The 23,503-nt window shown below is 37.7% G+C and overlaps 3 protein-coding genes across 9 annotated transcripts in view; all 3 read right to left on the bottom strand.

Annotated features, from left to right (window-relative positions):
- Window positions 1–11,805, bottom strand: part of LOC115433215 (actin filament-associated protein 1-like 1) — a 29,540-nt gene extending 17,735 nt beyond the window's left edge. For both annotated transcript variants that reach the window (XM_030154502.1, XM_030154503.1), the window contains exons 1-2: window positions 11,623–11,805; window positions 975–1,103 (exon numbers count right to left, since the gene is read on the bottom strand). In XM_030154502.1, coding sequence (XP_030010362.1) covers window positions 975–1,103; window positions 11,623–11,644 — 151 coding nt within the window. In that variant the 5' untranslated portion in view covers window positions 11,645–11,805. The remainder of the gene's footprint in view (window positions 1–974; window positions 1,104–11,622) is intronic.
- A 6,874-nt stretch (window positions 11,806–18,679) lies between these two features.
- On the bottom strand, window positions 18,680–21,075 carry sycp3 (synaptonemal complex protein 3). Its single transcript, XM_030154586.1, has 8 exons — window positions 20,949–21,075; window positions 20,786–20,867; window positions 20,616–20,650; window positions 20,255–20,372; window positions 19,835–19,934; window positions 19,413–19,511; window positions 18,981–19,085; window positions 18,680–18,820 (listed from the first exon to the last, which is right to left on the bottom strand). The coding sequence occupies exons 1-8, from the start codon at window positions 21,073–21,075 to the stop codon at window positions 18,767–18,769; spliced, it is 720 nt and encodes a 239-aa protein (XP_030010446.1). The 3' UTR covers window positions 18,680–18,766.
- Window positions 21,076–21,660: 585 nt separating this feature from the next.
- LOC115433266 (actin-binding LIM protein 3-like) overlaps window positions 21,661–23,503 on the bottom strand; it is a 66,462-nt gene continuing 64,619 nt past the window's right edge. For all 6 annotated transcript variants that reach the window (XM_030154580.1, XM_030154581.1, XM_030154582.1 and 3 more), the window contains 2 exons: window positions 23,404–23,484; window positions 21,661–23,225 (listed from right to left, as the gene is read on the bottom strand). In XM_030154580.1, coding sequence (XP_030010440.1) covers window positions 23,112–23,225; window positions 23,404–23,484 — 195 coding nt within the window. In that variant the 3' untranslated portion in view covers window positions 21,661–23,111. The remainder of the gene's footprint in view (window positions 23,226–23,403; window positions 23,485–23,503) is intronic.

Below are 23,503 nucleotides of genomic sequence, written 5' to 3'. Positions count from 1 at the left end.
GCAGAACCTTAGAGCTCTTCTTTCACAAAACAATAAAAATCAAGTGCTCTGAGCCTGGCTGCAAACTGTGCCATTAGATAAGGCTACATTATGTTTGTTTTAAATAAATTATTTATTTATTTCTAAAAGTTTTAAGTGGTGATTATGTTTTTTCTTGGGGGGGGGGCAAACCCCTCTCCTACAGTTTCAAAAAATCCTGGAGGAAACCCTGCACAACAATACATACCTGTCAATCAAAGCCTGACAACACAACTGCTATTTGATCTGACATCTGATTAAGGGAGCAATAATTTAAAATCGACCACCAGATCAGTTTAAAGGTTCTAAATGAAACGACTGAGTCTAGACAGACTCTTGAAAAAAAAAAAAAGAAGACTGTCCTAGTGTTTTTAGAGATAAGTTCAATGAAGGGCTATGGGAGCCCAGGCTTTTGGCGCCGACCAAACAGCGGCTGTCAGCGATATTATGACATCAAGATGTTTAATATTGGCTTCATTTTAGACCTGAGGTCCTTGCCCCTGGAAGTAACCAAACATTATCCACTTTCAATAGTGGCTCATTGAAACATTAGATAAACAAGCTCTAGGAGTCAAAGCTTATCCATTCTGTTGAAATACTGTGTTGAAATAAATTAACAAAATGTTCACACAGACTCTGTGATAAATATTAAGAGACATTTCCTCTTTTGCTGGTGTCATTATCAAGCATTTCCCTTTGTGTATAGATAAAATGTATTTATATAATAGAGGCTTAATATTGTGGCTCCTATGTATCTCTCTGATACACAGGATATATACAGCAAAGTGTTACCACTGTTACTTATAACATACTCTCTCAGCCCTGGACTGTAATCCTTTTTCTTAACCCCCTAAACATACACATAGTTTTTAGTCGGAGCAGCCCTATTTCCACACCATGATACTATCTAGACATACATGTTACAACACCATACCATTTTCCCCCTTACTACGTACCTGATAGCTGCACCGTGTCCAGGATGTTACGAATGGAGGCCATCTTATCAGCTGTGGCCGGACTGACCGTCTCCTGGTCCAGCATCTTCAGCAGGACACTAAGCTCATTCACTAGGCGCTCCATCACCACTGTGAACCATAAAAATGAAGAGTGACAATTAAATGATGGGGTAAATGGCCATACAGGCTCTAAACATGGCTACGATGGCTGCATTCATACTACATTAGGGTTGACTGATGATTAGATAATGTAGCTGCTACAGTCGTCTCTGTCCATATAATGTCCTGAAGAAGAAGAGGAAGAGGAAGAGGAAGAAGAAGTAACTTATTATGTTATGTTTATGCTGCAAATATCAGTCTTGTGATAAATAATAATTTACCTCCAAAATATACATGTTGGTCAACCTTTAATTCACATGTACAAAGTGCCAGACTGGGTAGGGTACTGTGAGGGTACCGTGTAAGTCTAAGGAAAGCTGCCACAGAGGGGTCTGCAGGGCAGTCAGTTTGATACTCAGCCCACCGCCTGTTGCAACAGCTGAGAGGAAAGGAATATTTACCATCCTACAGTAACATAACCCTCTATTTATTTATCTGCCCTAATTTTTCTTCTTTGTGTTGCTCTTTTTTACTGTTCCTTTCTTCCAGGACGTCCTCAGAACAAAACTCGACTCTAGCCTGGACATTTCTAACTTTCTTTTAAAAGTTATGTTTTCCATGTTCGACGCTGACATCCTGTGTGTCCCTGCGTGTGTGTCTATGTGTGTGTTGTGTTGACCTTGACACTGTTCCAAAGTCTCTGACACACTCTTACACATCCTGCCTGCACAGGGCTGACAAAGAGAGAGGTTTGGAGGGGAGGGGGGTAGAGTCAGAGAGAAGAAGACCGGGGGGGGGGGGGGGGGGGGGGGGGGGGGGGGGGGGGGCAAAACACTTCCTTCCCTTAAGGAACCAGAGCCAAAGTAAAGAAGAGTATCTGTAATTCCACTTGAGATAGGTTGGATATTGTTACTAAACTGGCTGCAACACACTTATTTATATCAGACGTTTGAGAGGGGAAAACACAGATGATTGATTTATGATCGAGGATGTTTCTGGGCTGTTTTGTGTTTTTGTCTAATCTTCACTGACAGTATGTAAAACTCATTAATGCATCACCCTTTTGACTGATTCATTTTAATGTGACAAACATTCACTGCCTGAAACAGGTGGAGTGTCTCATTCTGAGCTGCCAAATGCTTAAATCAGCTCATTTCCATTTGGGTTTTGTGGAAAGTTTTATTATTCCATGATGGCCCCAATGGTTAAACACTACCAAGAATAATATTTTGGGGAAACATTAAATCTTTTGTCATTTTTGGCTTTAAAATGTCATTTCACACAAAGTGCGAGTTCAAAGACACTTCAGTGAGGGACGCTGGCCTCAGCAGAGATCATAAAACAGAGACTTTTCTTTTAAGCCACTGTGCACTCCAGTGGGAAACTAATTTACTTCTTCATAAACCACTGATCTGAAGAATATGAGAGAAAAAGTCCCTTTTGACCCTTTGTCTTTTGTTCAGTTTGAATAAATCACACCAGAAAATTGGCTTAGCACTGGGCAGTGTGTTTTATTCTGACTAAAATATGTTGTGGCATAAGGTTTAAAAATGATGTGATTTTTTGTTGGGAGGTCCATCCCAAAAACTCATGTTCTATTATGTCTGGAGACTATGGTTTGCAGGACAGGTATGGTAAAGAATGATTATGATGTATTTTACCTTTGTCCAAAATGTACAGCTGCTGCATCTTACGTCTATGGCAAAGACTCCAGTCTGGTCAAACAAATCCAGTACTGTACTAATGTGTGCACACATGTATTGTATAAACTGTCTTGGTTAGTTCTATTGAAGTTTTTAGCTCAATAGTTTTTACTTGTACTTTTCTATGTCTGGTTTGCAATTGCACAATTAGCTTATTTTTATATTTATTTATTTATTCTTCTTGCTCTTTTTTTGTTTTTTTCTTCTCTTTCTCTTCTCTCCTCGTTCTATCTTTTATATCTTATTCTTGCTCTAGGAAAGTTAGTGTATTTTTAGAATGTACTGTATGTATTGAATGTATTTTATGTATTTGGCTGAAGCTGTTCAATCTGAGCAGACTTTCTTATATCTGTCATGTTTAACGGTTTTCTTCCAGTATATTATGACTTTGTAATCTAAGTGATGTTTGTTATGCTAGTCATTTGTCCAGGACAACAGATGGAAATTAGCTTCTCTGCTAAATCTGCTGCATGCATCTTGTTCTTTGTAACTAATGCCAATACACACTGTCCTGTAACTAGATAAATACAAATACAAATCTAATGATCTACAACTGAAAGCAAGTTTGCTTGCTGCTGAACTATGAAATTCAGCTGGAAAACCTGGAAATCAAAGAAAGTGCTGGTCGAGGAGCTGAGTTAAGATCAAAAACTCTTTTAATCTCTCTCATTCACACAGAGTGAGAGAAAAGCCCTCGCACTCCCATAGCCTCTTTCACCCATTCCACAATACCCTATTGTCCTCACTATGGCCAAAATTAGATGAAAACAATGCTCCACAAGACCCGAGCAAACAATGCAATGTCAGAAACTCAAACAGAAAACAAAACAGGAACTTACACACACCCACACACAGTCTAAGGTGGGCGTGGCGGACCACAGCTGCATCGTTTCGATCTGTGGTCGTTCAGGGTTAGAGGATATACTGTATCTTCAGCAGCTGTGTGTATGTGTGTGTGTGTGTGTGTGTGTGTGTGTGTGTGTGTACATTGTCCAGCAGCTGTGGTTTCCTGTCGTAGCTGTCGACAGAAGCTTCTCTCCACTCCTTCGTGATCTTGACACTCCCCTCATCCTACTGTGACTCTCATCCTTTCTCACTTTCTCTTCCTCCCACTTTTACTCCAATGGAAGTAAAGATACTGGCATGGAAAAATTAAAACGCATAAGCTCTGAAATGTATTCAAAATATAAAAGTTAAAAGGACATATCTATAAGATGCCAATGTCACAGAAAATCACAAATGGAACCCTTCTGACTCTTACATTGTTTTTTACTTGTTCATTAACGGTTAAAAGGTCTGTAACCGAACAGAGTAATTGTTTTTCCTAAACTGGATTTTTTAAATGCATTTTCCCTTCTTGCTTCTCATTTTTGTTTTCACCTGTTGTCCTTTACCTGTGCTACAGTTTTCATTCGAATTTTCCTGTATTTCATTTGGACTGACGTGCTTTCTTGACCAGATCTCCCTGAAAAAAATTATTGTCAAGGATAAATAATACATGTGTATATATAAAAAATATAGAAATAAAGAAAATGAATAAAATAAGTAGTAAATTTCAAAATCAGACAACATATGTCTGCTTTTATTTTTTCTCTATATGACTTCATTTTTACCTCCGCCAAGGAGATTATGTTTTTGCCAGGGTTTGTTTGTCTGTCCGTTAGTGTGCAACATAACTCAAAAAGTTATGGACAGATTTTGATGAAATTTTCAGGGTTTGTTGGAAATGGGATAAGGAAGAAATGATTAACTTTTGGGGGTGATCGGGGGTGGGGGGGCCCACGGGGGGACCCACTGATCAGCCTTGGCGGAGGTCTGCGCTCTCCGAGTGCTTCTAGTTATATCATGTGACTATTATAATGTTTGTTTTGCATTGCTTGTGTGTTATGTATTTTATGTCACTTTACTTTTGTTTTCCTTAAATTTAACTTTTTTTGTCTTATTCCATTGTTTTCATCTTGTTGCATCATTAAACCATGTTGTTTTGTCTTTTCCCCCCATGTTCATTTTTCAAAAAAATTTAAATAAGAATACATAGTGGAATTCGCTCATGGTAATAATTGTTTTGCGTGACAAGAACAATAGACACTTTCATAAAATAATTTATGTTAAAGGTTCAGTGGGTAATTTTAAGTGATGAGTTCACTGTCTCACTGTCTGCAAAACATCTGAGAAGCAGCTCATGTCTGATATGTGGCTGGAGGAATTGCATGATGCAACACAATTTAGAGAAAATAACATTCACTATATCATTGAGAAAAAGACTCTTTGAGACAATCTGCCACACTGTGGTTAGTCTGTAACTAGTTAGAAGGGCCGCAGTGTCATACTGCACGTCAACTCCTTGGAATCTGTGTTGAATTATGTGCTTTCTCTTGGGTTTCTCAATGTGTTGGGTGTTTTTTTTTTAAATTAAATTATTATTATTTTGGTTTTCTCTATCTCTGTTTCACAGTTTCTAAAAAATTAACAGAATCAAAATGCTCCTTGTTTTATTGTGATTGCACATCAACAGAAGCATAATTATTCATATTTTATTCTGTTTTTGTAATTAGATCACACTAAATTTTACACAAGCAAATATGTTTGCATAAGCAGAATCTAACAGTTTGGTAAAGTTGGTAAGGTCACAAGTGTTTGGTAAAGTCACAAGTGTTTGCTCCTGGAGGATTCTGTTGGGTTTCTGTAAACTGGCTTAGAGTCTGGTTTTGACCAACTCTATATATAAAGTGTCATGAGATTACTTTTTTGTTGCGATCTGGCACTATACAAATAAAATTTGATTGATTGAGTGATTTAATTGGTTTTCCCCTGTAAGTCGCTTTGGAAAAAAGCGTCTGCCAAATGCATAAACATAAACATAAAGTTGTAGTTTAACTTGTTTAGGGTTAAACCACACAAGAAAAAAGGTTGGGAGCCACTGGTCTAAGCTATCCATCATTTAAATTACAGATCTATTCCTCTGCTTCTCTTCTCTACAATCTTTTATACTTCATGCTAAAAATAGGACCAAGGGTCTTGTAGTCCAACAGCATATTCAAAGACATTAACTGACATTCATTTGACCTTTCAAGGTAACTCAAGGTCAAAGGTCATGGCACCAAATGAAAGCCCATATGTGACTTCCTATCTATCGCCAATAGTAATTATATCAATATCTTCAACTGTTTTGAAGTTATAGCACTTTGAAATTTTTCCACTATAAAACAATGGGGATTTAAAAAATTGAAAAAATTCATAAAAATTTCAAAAAATCTATATTTCTCAATTCTTTGAACAAACTTGGTAGACTTTTCCCCAAGGAACCTCTGCTATGAATTTTAATTGCTTCTGGCTGATGGCATTGGAGAAGACGTTTCTAGAAATTTGGACATAGATGAACTTGGGTTTGACCTTTCAAGGTCACTCAATGTCAAAGGTCATGGCACAAAATGAAAGCCCATATGTGCCTTTCTATCTATTGCCAATAGTAATTATACCAATATCTTCAACTGTTTTCAAGTTATAGCACTTTAAAATGTGTCCCATTACAAACCAATGGGGAAGTTCAAAAATTCATTAAAAAATAAAAAAAATCAATATTTCTCAATTCTGTGAAAAAAACTTGGTAGACCTTTACCCAAGGAACCTCTGCTATGAATTTCAACTGACTGTGGTTAACGGTTTTGGAGAAGAAGTTTCTTGAAAACGTGTTTACAGACAGATGGACGACAGACGCCAACTAATACCAATAGTCGGACCAAACATCAGACCTTTGGGCCGTTGGACTAAAAATAGGGCCGACAATAGATAGGATGCAGTCGGCCACAGTGTAAACAAAGGTGGTGGTGGTCTCATGGAGTTTCAGAGTCAACCTTTGGTCTATTTTCTGTGTAAAGTCTAACTTTACACAGTCAAGGCCATCTCTGCATTTGCTCTCCCACTCCCTGTGCTCTAAGTCTGTGTACATATCTTTCTCTCTCTTTCATTCTCTCAGGGGACCAGAGGGTTCAGAGGCTGAGAATCAGCTGTTCTGGAGGCTTGTGGTCGCCCTCACCCACAGAGGGATCTTTGTAACCCCTCGATCCACACACACATATACACACACACACACATACACACAGTGCAGACTTCCCCCTCGAATGGGCTCAGACGTTGATGAAAATAAAAACGCACACTCACAGCACACAGGCCTTATTGATCTCTCTGTTAGTGTGCATCCTATACCGGCCACATATACGGTCACAAGAGTACTTCAAAATTGTGTTTATGTGTGTTTTTACGTGCATTTTTTTCAGTGCTCTCCTCAGACAGGCTTCCTGAAGAGGGTCAGTCATGAGACCTGAGCCATGCGACTCCCATTTCAACTGATTTAGCATGTTTGGTTGCAGCTCACAACAAAACAGCTATAACTCATCACCGCCCTGCCGTTTATCTCACCACATAATGTGGATGTGCAGCAGGAGGACAAAGAGAGGATCCTTTTAAGAGACTTTTATCCTCCTGACCTGAGGTTTTCACTCCCATCTATTACACATTTAACCCTCCCTCACACATCTGAGTCATCCTGCTTCATGAACACTTGGTGAAGCAGTAACCTCATTCAACTAATTATCTGTGTGAGCCACATATTAGACCTGCAAATAATGATTACTTTCATTTTTTATTAAATGGGGGATTTTTTCCTCAATGAACTGATTAGTGTCTTTGTTTATGAATGTCAAAAAAGTTGTAAATTATTGATTTTGGTTTCCAAAAGCAAAAATGATGTTTTCAAATTACTTGTTTGGTCCATAATCCAAAAATAAACTTTACTGTCATAAAGGAGTAACAAATACAAAAAAATAGTCAAGCACTAGATTAGAAAATGTAATGTTTTCATAAAAGATTACCTAAATACTGTGGGTGGTTAATTCAACGACTGATAACTTCTATGTCCGCCACGGAACATTTAAAGCTGCACTGCTTGATAGTTTTTGATATCATTGGGCAAAAAATACACAGTATTACCTTTCAGGATATTGTAATTTATGTGGTCTGAAATAAAATTAGAATTAATGGGTGAATTCATGTGTTGTCAGTCAGGTATGGAGTTAAATATGGGACTGACAATTTAAGACTTCCTCAGACGTCATTCTACAGCTGTGATCTATGGTCCAAGATGGAGGCTTGGAAAAGAATCTCATCTTTTCTGTCGTAGTATGAAACAAGACAAGACATCTGTGATTATATTTAGCCTTTTTATTTGGACCAACAGGAGAGAGCTGCTTTAGAAAGAAGACATATGCTTCAAATTCTGCCATTTTTGGGGGGGTCCTGCAGATCCACCATATCACTGGTAAGACATTTGAAGGTTAGGGTTGTAGTTAAGGGTTAGGGTTACATTTGAACCTTGTTTGATATAGTTTGGGTTGTGTTTCAGCTACATGTTAAACACAGAAACTAGAAGATGCTTCCCTTCAAATTAAGTCTAATACATGCATTTGACCTCACACTACAGCCTAGGGTTGCGTCCGTTGCCTTGTAAGATGCCTTAGGGTTGGTGGATATTAAGAAGTTAAGAAATTCTTGTGTTTTTCATGCCTTTTTCATGTCAAGAGAATTTAAGGCCTCTACAGCAGGCGTCCTCTTCCTGCCCCCACACTCCCAGTGGCTCAGCTCCCTCCAGATCCCACATTCTCCTTTCCACTCCTTTCTTTCTCTCCCTCCCTCTTCCCTCTCTCTCTCTCTCTCTCTGGTTTTCTCCTTTTAACTCCTTTCCCTCGTCTGCCTTCCATCCCTCTCTCTCCTCCTTCTCCAGACACCCATCGCCTTCAGACAGAGGTCAGAGTTCAAGTCTTGGCAGGCCCAGCAGCTCCCTCTAAGACAAAAGTCCACTTCAGAAACCAAGCCTCCCGTAATTCATGTTTTTTTCGTGACAACAGTAAATGGTGTCACTGCCCGTCTGGGGTTAGGCGCTTTAAAAGTCCCATCCGAACCAGGCTGACAAGATCTTTAAAAAGAAACAGCCGGTGGAATTCAGTCTTTTTCACATTCTTTTTGTATCTTATCACTTCCCACAGATAGAAACCAGGCACATGACACTGGCTCAAACAAACTTTGTGGCACTGCGTGAGCTTAATTTGTAACCCAGACTGCTGTTTGTGTCAGGTAAACGACCACAGGTATGAAGCCACTGTTGTGACCTGAAGAAAGATACACGCCTTGGTTAATCAGCTCAAGAAAAATATATGCTTCACGCTCACGCAAGAATGGATTTGTATAAATTCATCACGAGTTCAACATGAGCCAAAGAACAATTATGACTTGACTGGGTTTGTTTCAGGACAGCGTTGACATCGATGGTAGCGACACTATTAACTCTCCACCTTCAACAGACCCAAACAGGAGGGACATATAGAACGGCTGCTCTAAAGTTCAGCAAATGCAGATCTGCAACGCAGTTCACACTCTTAAACTGAAAATGTAGGAAATGAACTTGAGAAAGTGATGGTCACTGTCTTTCCTGTATAAACAGTATGGGTTAAGAATGAATCCAGAGAAGGTTATGAACTTTCAAACAGCAAAAGGGAAAAGAGAGAGAGATTGGGGAGAGAGAAGGGGGGGGGGGGTCACTGAGAGAGGAGGAGGAAAAGGAAAAGGAAATGTAAGGGAACCATGGTCGAGGTCAAGGCTGGTGACAGTTTAACAGTCAGAACTGCTATGTGGGTGTGTGCAATTAACTGTTACAATACATACAGTATTAAAAACCTCATACAGTTCCATGCCCTCTTTTTCCTCCTTCATTAATATGTACTGAGTGATTTGCAATTGTGCTCTGCAATTTACCCAAAACATTTTACAACTACAGCTTTAGTGCAGTTGTGCTTTTGGACCACAACTCTCGTATTTTTTCCACAGTGCAAATGTTTTCTTCTGGCATGCACAGCTGCACAACTCTTTGGCCAAACAACACTTAAGCTACAGTGAAGAAACAGCTTGTGTTGTGCTTCATTGCCAAGTAGTCAGATGTCATAAACAGTAGACTACAAAGTAAAATAAAGACAGTACTGTGAACACAGTCATTTGGTAACAGGCACTTCAACTGATTATTATTGCATGATATTAACCTACATACCAAGGGGGGGTGATCAAACTTCTAAGTAGTTTTAAATAATTAACTAGGTTTTAAAATTGCAGCTATTTATTCAAGTCAGTTTATCCATTTTTTAGTTGATCTGACATGTTTGTTGAGGTGAAACGCACAGAACTCCCATCTCACTATCAGACCATGTGCACTGTAAAAAAAATCCTGTTGTTTTTACGGAAAAAAACTGGCAGCTGTGGTTGCCAGGACAATACTGTAAAAAACACATCCAACTGTAAACATATTTATGGAGTAACATGTAGATTTAACATTTTAAACATGTATATTTAACATTGGATTTAAATGGTAAATGGACTGCACTTATTTAGCACATTTTCTACACCTTCATGGTGTCCAAAGCACTTTCCAAAACCACCAGGTCCAACTGGGAGCAATTTAGGGTTCAGTGTCTTCCATGGACACTTGGACATATGGACAGTCGGAGCCAGGATTCGAACCACCAACACTTTGGTTATTGGACAAGCTGCTCTACCAACTCTACCAACCCATTAATTTACAAATTTAAAATGTTACATTGTTAAATGTTTACCTTTTTTTATATAACTTATATATATATATATATATATATATATATATATATATATATATATATATATATATGTATATATATATGTATATATATGTATATATATATATAAAACTTATATATATATAAAGTTTATATATATATATATATATAAAACTTTTATATATATATATATATATATATATATATATATATATATATATACATATATATATATATATATATATATATATATATATATATATATATATATATATATAAAGCAAATAGGCCGTTATTTCAACATTATGGTCTTGCAATTTAAACAGCACCACATTGTTTTTCAATGTACAGTTTTATTTTCTAAAAACAATAGAAATACATCATTTCTACTTACAAATCTGGTTTTGTTCTTTCTGTAAAAACTACAGCTATATTTGATTCAATCGCTAACACAAAAACCTTTTCAGATAAACTACTTTGCATTGTATTGTCACTTACAGTTTTTTTCATATTGCAGTTTTACAACTTTTTGGTGTTAATTCTACAGTCATTTTTTACAGTGTGCCTATAGGCTGTGGACTTGTAACAAAACCCTTTCATTGTTTTCCTCCGCATTAATACTTGTGGTGCTCCTTTGCCAGATTTTCCTTTTAGGTCGCAGCTTCATCAGCTGGTATAACATAATGTAGCTTCCTGTTTCCAGGCTGTAGCCTACAGGCGCACAGACAGAGCCGCCATTCAGCCTCTGCCGCCGCTGCGTCCCAGCTTCCAACGGGGCACTTCTCCGTTGGTATCAGATTGCATCACTCTACCTGAGGATGCCTCCTCCATCCACATCCACATCCAACGCACCGACGCATGACATCATCATCCGTTACTCCAGCCGTTAAACCGGGAGCGTGACGCATGACGCACCGCGCATCCCGCACATTTCAAGATCCTGAGTTGTTATTTATTTACACGAAAGTGAAGCAGAACAGTCCGATCTCAGATTTATGTGGCTTTAATACCTGAAAAGATAAGTTTTGCGCACTGACTTTATAATTTGGACAATGTACACATGCGTATTTGGATTATTTTCATATCCTCCATGGAGATTCCCAGTACGGCTCTCCTCTCCACAGATCGGTCCTTCTTCTAAAAGTTCTTACACTTCTGACTGTACTCATGATTCTAAACAGATTCATGAAAACAAAGGTGTCTTGTACTCACCACTTTGCCGTTTGGACTCCATGTGGTCTGGTATTCTCAGTCCTCGCTTACACTCGTTTATTTCCAGTAACAGTTCCCTGGTTGTTCCATTCAGAGGATACTTTTCTGAACATATGAGGCGTGTTCAGGGCGACACACGGAGCTCTGTCAGCCACCGGGCGGTGAGTCAGTGTGGCGGCTTCTGTTTAGACTCTACAACGGTGGCCAGATGCTGAGCCCGGCCTGCCCCGGGTCCTAAAGCCGGACCTGTATCAGATCTACAGAAACAGTATTAGACCAAGGGTGTCAAACTCATTTTAGTTCAGGGGCCAGATTCAGCGAAATTTGATCTGCAGTGGGCCGAACCAGTAAAATAATAACATTATAATACATAAATAATGTCAACTCCCAACTTTTCTCCATGTTTTAGAGCAAAAAACGTTAATTTACATTATGAAAAGGTTTACATCTACAAACTATCCTTTCAAAAGATGTGAATAACATGAACAAACTGAAAAAATAGTATAATTTTAACAATATTATGCTTCAGTTTATCATTTACACATGTACATTATAACTTACAGATCACAGTGGATCTACAAATACAAACTAAACATTTAGTAACAGGCAGAATATTGTTAAAATTGTACTTACTTCTCTTAAGACATTTCTTTTCTTCATTTTTTATTCACATTTTTTGCAAAATTATACTTTGTTTTAGTGTAAATACATGAAAATATTTACATTTACAAGGAGAAACATTTGAAGTTGTCATTATTTATATGTCATTATGATAGTTGAGCTAATAGGACTTGGTATTACAGTCCCTAATTGATCAGCACTTGGTGATGAGTGGGGTAGGGGTAAAAGCTTCACTGGGGTCTTCAGGTGGGCACCCTGCTTCGCTGATGTTTCGTTGATAGGCCCACAATGGCGGTTTGGATCGATGGCAACTATTTACCTGGCTTGAACTGAAAAAATAAGTGTAATTTTAACACTATTCTGCCTCAGTTTATCATTTCCACATGTACATTAGAACTTACAGATCACAGTGGATCTACAAACACACAAAACATTTAATAACAGGCAGAATATTGTTAAAATTGTACTGACTTCTCTTAAGACATTTCAGGTTGTTCATATTTGTTCAGGTTATTCACATTTTTTTTGCAAAATTATACTTTGTTTTAGTGTAAATACATGAAAATATTTACATTTACAAAAAGAAAATTTGGAGTTGTCATCATTTATATGTTGTTTTGATAGTATTTTACTGGTTCTGCCCACTTGAGATTGAATTGGTCTGAATGTAGAACCTGAACTAAAAGGATTGTTAAATATCTTAGTGTAATTTTTGCATTTCACAAATTCATCCCAAGGGCCAGACTGGACCCTTTGGCGGGCCGGATTTGGCCCCTGGGCAGCATGTTTGACACCTGTGCAATAGAGGCAGAGTAGGGAGGGTCATGCCAAGGAAAACTACCACTGACAGATTTTTGGGTAAACTAAATAGAGTAGTCTTACATGTCACTTTTTGTAAAACAGGGCATTTTTCTGGACTACTTAAGAAAAAAAAAAGCCAAAAATTGAGAGAACACCCACTTCTCCAGGGACCACTACCACTGGCTGCAGTCCTCCAGCCTTTTACATCCGCCTCCCTCTCCATCCTCCCTGGTCACTCTAACACCACTAGAGCTGTGCCTGGTACAGCTTTGAGAGAGGTAAAGGTCACCAAAGCATGTAAACTAGAGGCTGATCCAGATCCTGCTATGATTGTGAGGAGAGACCAGCCAAAGCCTCCCCTAAACCTCCTGCTGTCAGAGGACAAGCCCTGGATTTCAGTCAGTCAGCGTGGTCTGCATCCTCACACACATCCATGTCCAACCTCTATCTAGAACTCCTGCATCTCCCTCTGCATCACACTTCTGCCTCCACCTCGACTCTTACCTTAGCCCAGATTTTTTTATCCTCCCGGCTTTAAGTCTAATCTTCCTCCGCCTCTTCTGTTATGCCTGTCTTTTATATTTCTACCTTCACTCCTGCTCTAACACAAAGTTTAACCCCTCTTTAACCCAAACCAATATTTTAACCCCAGTGTCTCACCCACTGCCTCCTCTTCTTTTGCTCCACCTTTAACATCTCTGGATTTGTCCCTATATCCCCTCTTTTTTTTTTTTTTTTTTACCTCTTCTTTAACTTCAACCCAACCCTGCTTACCCCTACTTCATTTTTTTTCCATATCTCTGCTTCATACCTTACATGTAAACCTTTACCCCTACCTCTGCTTTCTAACTCTATCTTTATGAACTTTAACCAAATCCATTATGTTTTTAACTTTTCATTATCTTCATTCAATAAACCTCTAGAATTCACAGTATTTTGATAAAGGTATTCAATTTGTGTCGCAGCATTCCACATAATGCAAAAACTGGTTCATTTTTGCATTTTCCTGTTCTCCATTCTCTTATTGTTGCTTTCCTGAAAAGGGAACAGGCTACCTCTATCAGTTTAATGGACAATTTTAGTAACAGAACATGCATTTTAAAGGGAAACAACACACAACCAATTCGATGTCTGCATTTCCTTCCTTACTAAAAGCCCCAATATGTGATGAGTCAGGAGTGAGATGTCTTTGTTTTCTGTAATCAGTCAGTTACTCTTCAGCAAATAGCCCGATGTCCTTCATGTTTGGTATTTAGGTGGAACTTGGGAAGCACTTGGACCAGTTCTTTGGGTGTCAACCATGACCTTTATGTTTAAGGTCAAACCGGCTGAAACTTTAAATTTTAGCAGCAATGTTGACCTACATTTTACAGGTCTGTCAGGGTCATGGGGGCCAATAGGAGAAGCTAGCACAGATGAGGTGAGAGAATGGTGGTATTGGTAGAGCTATAGTATAAGTGGGTGGTGCAGTGGTTAACACTGTCACCTCACTGCAAGAAGGTCCTGGGTTCCTGGGACCCTTCTGTGTGGAGTTTGCATGTTCTCTCTGTGTCTGCGTGGGTTCTCTCTGGGTACTGGCTTCCTCTCACTTTATAGGTTACACTTAATTAATTATGTAAATTGCCCATACGTGTGAATGGAAGAGGGAATGATTGTTCATCTGTATATGTCTCCCTGTGATGTATCCTGTTTTCACCTGATGGTAGCTGGGATAGGCTCCAGCACTCCCCGACTCCTTTGAGGATTAACTCTTTATAGGGCACTCATAGAAATACTATGAAATTTAAAATTTCTCTTAGTGTGTTATTAGAGAACATAACAAGACTTTACTACCTGTGAAATTAAAAAAAAAAACAAAAACAAAAAAATTCTTGTTATCTAAAAAATCAATGTCTGTGAAGTTACCATATCATATTTTGTTCCTTACCTGTAAGTGGCAAAAAAAAAAAAAAAAAAAATCCAAGAAGTATTTGTAAAAAATATAAGAAAAACATGTAAGGTGAAAGGAACATCCCTTTTAGAACATTTGAACAACATAAGTGCTGATACAGACACATATCAACATACACATTATCACTTTGAACATCATTACTTACATTAGCCCCTTTTAAGCAACACTTCTGTTACGGGAATATTTCACCTTTATTCCGGAACATCGTCTGTGTAAACAAAATAGTGGGATCATTTGGCCCCAACTCTGTCACGGCTCTGTAACGCCTCTGGAGGTAGAAACAGAGCCGTGGTAAAGGTGGAATCAGGATTCCGGAACGCTATGTAAAAGGAACAGCTCTCATTCCGCAACCATGGTGTGATGTTTTGATGATGTATTGCATGTGCAACCCCCACAAGGGGATTTAAAAATGAGCCGTGTACAGTAAACAAACATATCAACGTGACCAGAAAGATGTCGAACTGGGGAGACACTGAGATCCAGGAGCTGTTGTCACTTCAGGCGGAGGACTCTATCATTACTAACATTTGTGGAACGGTGAAAAACGAGCTGGTCCTGGAGAGGTTAGCAACACCTCTATGCTCGGGGTATTTTGGACGCGCAAGTTATACATCACACTATACACTGCGTCACCTCCCCCTTTGATTCTGCAATGCAGGTCCGCTGCGTAAAAGTCCAGCCTATCTCCCCTCTGTTACTCCTTTGTCTTGGCTGTGGAAATGGGTCACTGGTGGAAAAAAGGTGGGATCACCATCTCACTGTTTTTACAGGATCGCTGTGTAAAAGTGGTTAAACTGTTGGTTTGTTGGTGGTTTTGGAGGTGCTGTGTTCTGGTATGAGACTTCCCCCTGTTGTTGAGAGTTTGGATGATCAGTCCTACATACAGTCACAGAAAAATGATTTGACCACCCTTGTTTTCTTCAATTTCTTGTTCATTTTAATGCCTGGTACAACTAAAGGTACATTTGTTTGGACAAATATAATGATAACAACAAAAATAGCTCATAAGAGTTTAATTTCAGAGCTGATATCTAGCCATTTTCAAAGCTTTTCTTGATAATAGCCAAAATCACTTCAGTTCTTAAATCAGTAGCTATGTCATTGTACTGACAAAAACAGTGCTTTTAGGCATTCCATGTTTTCTTTTCTGTCTGTTTTAGTCACATGATACACACAGGAGTTAGTACTTGATTGTATAACCAATGTTTCTGATGACTTTTGATGGTCTAATACACAGGTGTCAAACATGCGGCCCGGGGGCCAAATCTGGCCCACCAAACGGTCCAGTCTGGCCCTTGGGATGAATTTGTGAAATGCAAAAATTACACTAAAATATTAACAATCCTTTCAGTTCAAGTTCTACATTCAGACCAATTCAATCTCAAGTGGGCAGGACCAGTAAAATACTATCAAAACAACATATAAATGATGACAACTCCAAATTTTCTTTTTGTAAATGTAAATATTTTCATGTATTTACACTAAAACAAAGTATAATTTTGCAAAAAATGTGAATAACCTGAACAAATATGAACAACCTGAAATGTCTTAAGAGAAGTCAGTACAATTTTAACAATATTCTGCCTGTTATTAAATGTTTTGTGTGTTTGTAGATCCACTGTGATCTGTAAGTGCTAATGTACATGTGGAAATGATGAACTGAGGCAGAATAGTGTTAAAATTACACTTATTTTTTCAGTTTGTTCATGTTATACACATCTTTTGAAAGGATAGTTTGTAGATGTAAACTTTTTCATAATATAAATTTACTTTTTTTGCTCTAAAACAGAGAAAAGTTCAGAGTTGACATTATTCATATATTATTATGTAATTATTTTACTGGTTCGGCCCACTGCAGATCAAATTAAGCTGAATGTGGCCCCTGAACTCACATGAGTTTGACACCCCTGCTCTATTGGCTCATTAGTCCTCATGCCTCAAATTAACCAATCTAATCAGTGACGGTACCAAGTACTAGCCAATTAGAGGCAGAGTAGGGCGGGTCATGGCTTCACCATCTCAACTGGTCTGCGTTCAGGACCCACTATCACCCCTAAATCACAAGCCGTGACCTAAATTGATAAGTTAAATTTCTTAAATTTATTTAAATGGGCCATATTTTGCACTTCTATTAGTCTTTGGTACATTTATTTGTGTATTTGGACCCTAATAGTTCCAAAACTTTGAATTTGAACCCTCCAGGTGCTACAAAGCTATCTTTATATTCATGATTCACATATGATTATTGATTGCTAATGTCTTTTTTTAACATGATCATGTGTTTGGATATTATTATGAATGCAGTGAAAAAAAAGTTATGTGATGAAAAAAAGTCATATATGGATCAAGTAATGCATATCCTCTAAACCAGTAACCTAATTGGCAAATGTAAATAAATGCAACTATTATACACCATTAGTATTATTTAATAAAATGAATATTTTTAGAAGAACTTAAGTACAAGTTTAAGGTACTCATACTTTACTTGAGTATTTACACTCCTACTTCACGACATTTCCTAAGTATCACTCCACTACATTTATTTGACAGATTTACCAATTTTTATTTTTTTTTTAAGATTACTTATCTCTTTTCTGTCCCGTGAAAACCACATATTTCCAAATGGACTGTGAATAATGTTGACTTTGAGTCTCTGTGATGAACTGAAAGATCAAGTGTTGATTCTTCTTAAAAATAAAACAAAAAAGACCTAGATTAATTGGGCTGTTTTCTTAAATTCATTTTCTTTATAGAAATTTGCGTGTTAACCTGATACATATTTGAATCAAACCACTCAGTACTATATTGTAAGGCAATCCTCTTAAAATTGCAATTATAATGCCTTCATCTTAATACATTATTAAAAATACCTTAAGATGTGAAAGTGAGAAAAGTTTTTCTGCTTTATTTGTGTTTCACATTAGGTTCAGATGCATGAATTTGAGAGCAGGCCTAGCATCTGTTCTTGATACTTAATGAATTATTGCATGAAACCCTGTGTGAGCGAACAGGCAGGTCACATGGCTTATTCTGTGCCTGCTTGTCCAGTCTCCACATGTATTTAAATTACCAGAAAAAAAGATGGAGACAGTGTTCCAGACGTCTGGGACCAGACTAGAGGTCACACATGGACTCTCCAATTTTAAGGGTGAAAAATTTGTCATCTGACAAAGTCTCTTCAAAACTAATCTCATCTATTATCATCTCAGTATGTCAACAATTTAATCAGACACAGCAGTCTGTAAAATGTGGACATTTTCGGTGCTTTTAGGTTCAGTGCAGTTTAGGACAATAGCATGACCACTGGTCCGAGTCATAGGAAATGTTCTCTGTAACATGCATGATTTGCTTGCTTTTACTAACCAAAGTACTGTGAGAATGGATTACATCCAGAAGCAGGAAGATCATGATTAAAATAATATGAGGAAACATGCAATGGCTGCACAATAAAAGCATCTGGCATGAGACTGACCTGTACAGACAAAAATAACCTTTATTTATTCATTTTTATCAATGTTCATTTAACATCCTTAATTTTTCTCCAAATGACTGCTATGTATGAATACTACTTTAGCAAGTATTTCCAACAGAAAAACATCTGCAGACCATATGCAACAGTACACGTTTTGTGACAACTTATAGAAAGTAAATACAACACTACTCAACTGTCTCCATATCTAAAACATAGATCAACATGCAATTCATTGAAATAAACTTATCACCTATAACAATGAAAGGTGAAAGAATTTGTGTTGTTAAAGTAACAGCAGGCTAGAACAGCATGGACTGCAGCGACTTGCGGACTGTGGCCATTTCCTGCTGTTGCTGTGGAAAAAGACATTGACAAGAGACCATAGTAATACAAACATCTGGTGAGCAACTTAAAAACACTCACACTTTGTAAATAGTCATAAATCCCAAAAACAGTAGTAAAAAAAAATCCCAATATGACCACTGAGTCAGTTCCCTGGAGAACTCTACTCACTGTGTCCATGAGGATCTTCTTCTGCAGTGTGGCCATCTCCTTCTTCAGCTCCTGTTGCGCCCCCTGCAAGAAAACGCTATGACTCTTCTCCATGTCTTCTATGTTCTAGAGGAAACAGAAAAAATGTCTTCATTCAACAGTGTAACTCAAAGGTTAAAAGAAGCTTTTTGGACGTCCATGTATATGTGGTACATGTAGTACATCAGCAGCATCACAACAAAGATAATCACCCTGTTAACACAAAAACATGCTAGATTTTAGGTAGATAAACCATGAAAATGTAACAAGGTAGCGCATGATTCTGTTTTTGTTTATTCAAAGATTTACTTCACTTAAAGATGACATGAAGCATAGGCACTCAAATATGGGTCACTGTGGAACATGGTCTACCAGGGGAGCCACCAGGGAGCACAACCTCCTTAAATTCTTTACCTTCATAAACTGCTCATACAACTCTCTGACAGTCTTCAGTTTCTGGTTTTGTACGACTCTGGCCTGCTGGAGGACTTTCTGCTGCTGTCTGAACAGATTCTGCAGAGAGGATAAGAACTCAATGAAAGGCTTAACAAAGTTGACTTGAACTGTGTTTAGTTCTAGGTGATTATGCCAATTAAACACTAACCTGCTGTCTATTTTATTGGAAATAATTAGCAATTTTGGTTCAGGGTGAATGAAATTATTAAATATGCATAAAAATTTCACTGCAGTATTACATTATGAAACAGAATGTGTTACTTTGCACATCAGTAATACAGATATTTTCCTCCCACAACTCTGCCTCCTGTGTCTTTGAGCCATGTGGACTAAAACACTAAGCTTGTGGATCAACTGAGCATTCGAAAGGATGAACTGACACTGAGCCTTTCCCCCTGCTCTTCAGTTCGCTGGGCTTCAGTCTCCCATTGCTGCAGTGCCAGAGTAACCTGTTGTGAGTATTGTTCTGTCATCTTTTTCCTACAAATAGAAATCCAACAATGATATTGGTCAAAACAATGTTACAAACACATATTTCTACTGTCCGAAACAGAATCAAAAAGGGTTGTGATAACATAAACTTCTAAACTGAATACAGTACAATAAAAACTTTCAAATGATAATCATTAAAGAATGTCTTTGCATGGATTTTCTGGTTGCTGTATGAATGAATGCCATTGCAAAGCTATCTATAATTATCAATTGCCTTGTTTGGCCTTTTTTTTTTTTTACTGTTTCCCTCCCACGTACACTGGTGTGTCTCAGGTTTTACTGAGAACTGGAGACACAAATAGGCATACCTCTGGGTGTGATAATTGCTCCACAGCTGCTCCAGTTTTTGTTGGCTTCCCTTCATATAGTTCTTCGTTAGTGACTCAAGACGTTTCTTCTTGGTCTGCATTACTTTGCTGATATCAGCTTACAAAAAAACACAATTAGCTGATGTTGCACTAAAATGGAGAGCTGGATACTTATTAATTCACAGTATCATAGCAACTATGTACTTTAAATACATTAAAAATCTATGTGAAGTAAATATCTGATTTCAAAAAATGAAGGCAACAATTTAATATTATCATACTTTACTCTTCATAATAATCTGTACAGGTACTAGTATGTAGCTAATGCAACTGAAACAAACATCACATTTTATCTGTTTACCTCCAAATTTCTCCATCATGGTCAGCACCTCGTTTCTGAAAAACAACAGACACATCAACTTTATATTCAACTTACCTTGCTTACAGTACAACATTATTTAGAGCAAAACTCACTGACGTTAGCACATACAAGCTAAGCTAGCTAACAGTAGTAGATGATGCAGCTCATACCCAACAGGACATGCCCCGTCTTCATCTTCAAAGTCAGCCACTGGTCTTTTCTTGGCTATCTTGTCCATAATGACACTTTCACCTCGGAAATTAAAAATAACATTTTACTCAAATTGACTGTATTAGCTAATATACAATAGCCGCTAACGCTAAAGTTATTAACCTTGTCCGACTTCATCCTCTGACCCACTCAACTCTTTCTGGTCCTGAGTAAAATCAAATACATTTTCTTTTTTATCAGACTTTTCTTCTGGGAGTTTTCTCTTCATCGGTCTCCTTCCTGGCGGCATACTTGAAGATTATTTTTGCCCGCTAATCTAACACATACAAGTTCGGTTCTGGAGACAAAACAAAGCTAAAGAAAACTAGTTAGCTAATGAGATGAGTCAGGATTCCCGCCATAGAACCCGCTCTTTTGATTGGATGATTGGACACTGTTCTCTGCTGTGATTGGTTAGTCCACTGTCAGTTGAGGCTTTGGGCGGACCAGGCTAAATTGTTGGTTTAGCTAATAATGATCAAATGGATTTATTGCTTATAGGTAGTTTACATAAGTCGAACCTCTGTATTAACAAAAAACAATGAAAGGACAAACAGCAAAGTTGCATATTTACATGCCTTTTATATGAAAATTTTTAGTTTTAAATTAATTTCAGTGCATCAGCAAATTGATTCAGCACTGATTCTGTACACTTTACTGTATAACAAAGTATTATACTATGTAATTAATATATTGGACTTTTTACATTAACCAAATAAGGCTGTGAAATCCAGTTAAACTACCCATAAGTATTTGAATTTGACATTTCTAATGTTAAATGGGTACCAAAAACACAGATACAGACAACACAGATAGAAAAATAAGAGCAAAACACTGTATTTGACTCTTTTATTTAACAATTGTGGAGATGAGAACTGCAAATTCTAAATGTCTCCCAAGTCTTTCAAAACTTGCTCAGTGATTTATTTTTTTTTTTGTAAGTTATACACTCATACAAACATCATGGTGAGTTTAGGTCCCTGAAGTAGAGAGTTTCTTCTACCTCGAAGATTTAACTAGTTCACTCTCAACCTTTTTTTTTTTTTTTTTTTAAATAAATAATCCAGAACGTTCTGTATTACTCCACTCTACCTGAGCTCTAACACATTTTATCACAGACTAATTCCTTCTCGACACAATTCTTCCTTTTATTATGAGCTCTTGATTTCTGTCTTTATAAGTACTTTGTGTTTCCCTCCTGTCCTCTTATCACTGTATTTATAATTGTATAACACCGTTGTTTTCCTCACTTTATTCAGGCTGTTTCTCAACAACCATGAAAATCCTCAAGTGAGTCACTTCATTGCCAACATGTAATATATATGTACCTGGTTTATTATCATCTGGATTTATGAAATGGTTTATGAATACAGCTCCTAGTGAGAGTTGCTGTTTTTTTAATAAGTTTAGAAATAATTCCAAGAAACACAGATTTGATTTTAAAGCAAGAGTTGTTTAAAAAAAAAAAAAAAAAAAGAAAGAAAAAAGAAATAATAATAATTCCTAAACTTCACCAACATCTCTGATCTTGGATGTAGGACAGTTTATTTAAGCACCCAGCAATCCAACAATTATAATACTTAAAAAAAACAAACAAACAAACAAAAAAAAAAACAGAAAACAAAAAAAACACATAAGTGATCTGTACAGTTTGTACATGTCCTGGAGAAGAATTAAAAATACTGATATGGCTTCAGAAAAAGTGACATTGAAACTGACTCCAGTTTCCCTCTCAGTCTGTTTTGTCAGCTTAGGGGCCACTAAGGATAATGCCTGTGCTGCTTTTACTTGTAACAATCTGCCAGTCAGTTTATCTGTTGCAGTGCTTTTCACCCTCTGGATGCTGTGATGTGACAGCCCCTCAGTGCTTCAACTGTCAACTTCATCTTAATGTCAACTCACTGCCATCTACTGGTCAAAGATGAGAGTGCAGGAAGGTCCCTTTTCCATTCATCTTGTGTTGAGCTCCAGTGTGACTCATCTGCTGTTTGTATTGGTCTTCAGGCTCTTTTCAAATACTCCTTCCCCTTTGCATTTTTCTACATTTTTGGTTGACCTTTTAAGTATTGCTTAATAAGTTCAAGAGCACACTGTGTATTGACAGCTGAGCAGACTGAAGAATGAAGAACCAAGGCGCCTCAAATGATGAGACACTAGACAGTTGTTCCTCTTCTGGACCAGATTCCATGGCTTGGCTGTTTTTTTTGTTTCTTTTTGTAGTTTTTTTGTTGTTGTTTTTTAAAGCACATCGTCCTGCATCACTGTGACAGTTCTGACTCCGTGTTCTCAGAAGAGTCTGACTTGTTTCTTCAGTTCATTCTTCTTCCACTGAGCCAGACGGTCAAAGGTAGACATGGACATACCAAACACTCTGTGGAACTCCTCTGGTGAGAGGTGACGCTGAAAGACAAAACCCAGGGGGACAGAGTCAGTAAAGGCTGAGAACAACAATTTCATTCATACAACTTCAAATGTGCCTTCAAACATGACCCCATCTGACATACGATCTGTTAAATTAGCTGTTCTGATCAACAGTGAAATGTTTATTTTTTTGCTGAGTTTATTAACATGACTTTACCTCCAGTCTGGATCGGTCCACATCTTTGGGAAGACGCTGTTGCCCTCTGACGGACACTATTAGGGCCTCATAAGGGTAAATCTAACACAGGAAGAAAAAA

This window comes from Sphaeramia orbicularis, chromosome 14 (genome assembly GCF_902148855.1).
Source record: "Sphaeramia orbicularis chromosome 14, fSphaOr1.1, whole genome shotgun sequence".
Lineage (NCBI taxonomy): Eukaryota > Metazoa > Chordata > Actinopteri > Kurtiformes > Apogonidae > Sphaeramia > Sphaeramia orbicularis.
The sequence above is the reverse complement of the archived record's forward strand: the minus strand, read 5'-3'. Positions and strand labels throughout refer to the sequence as shown.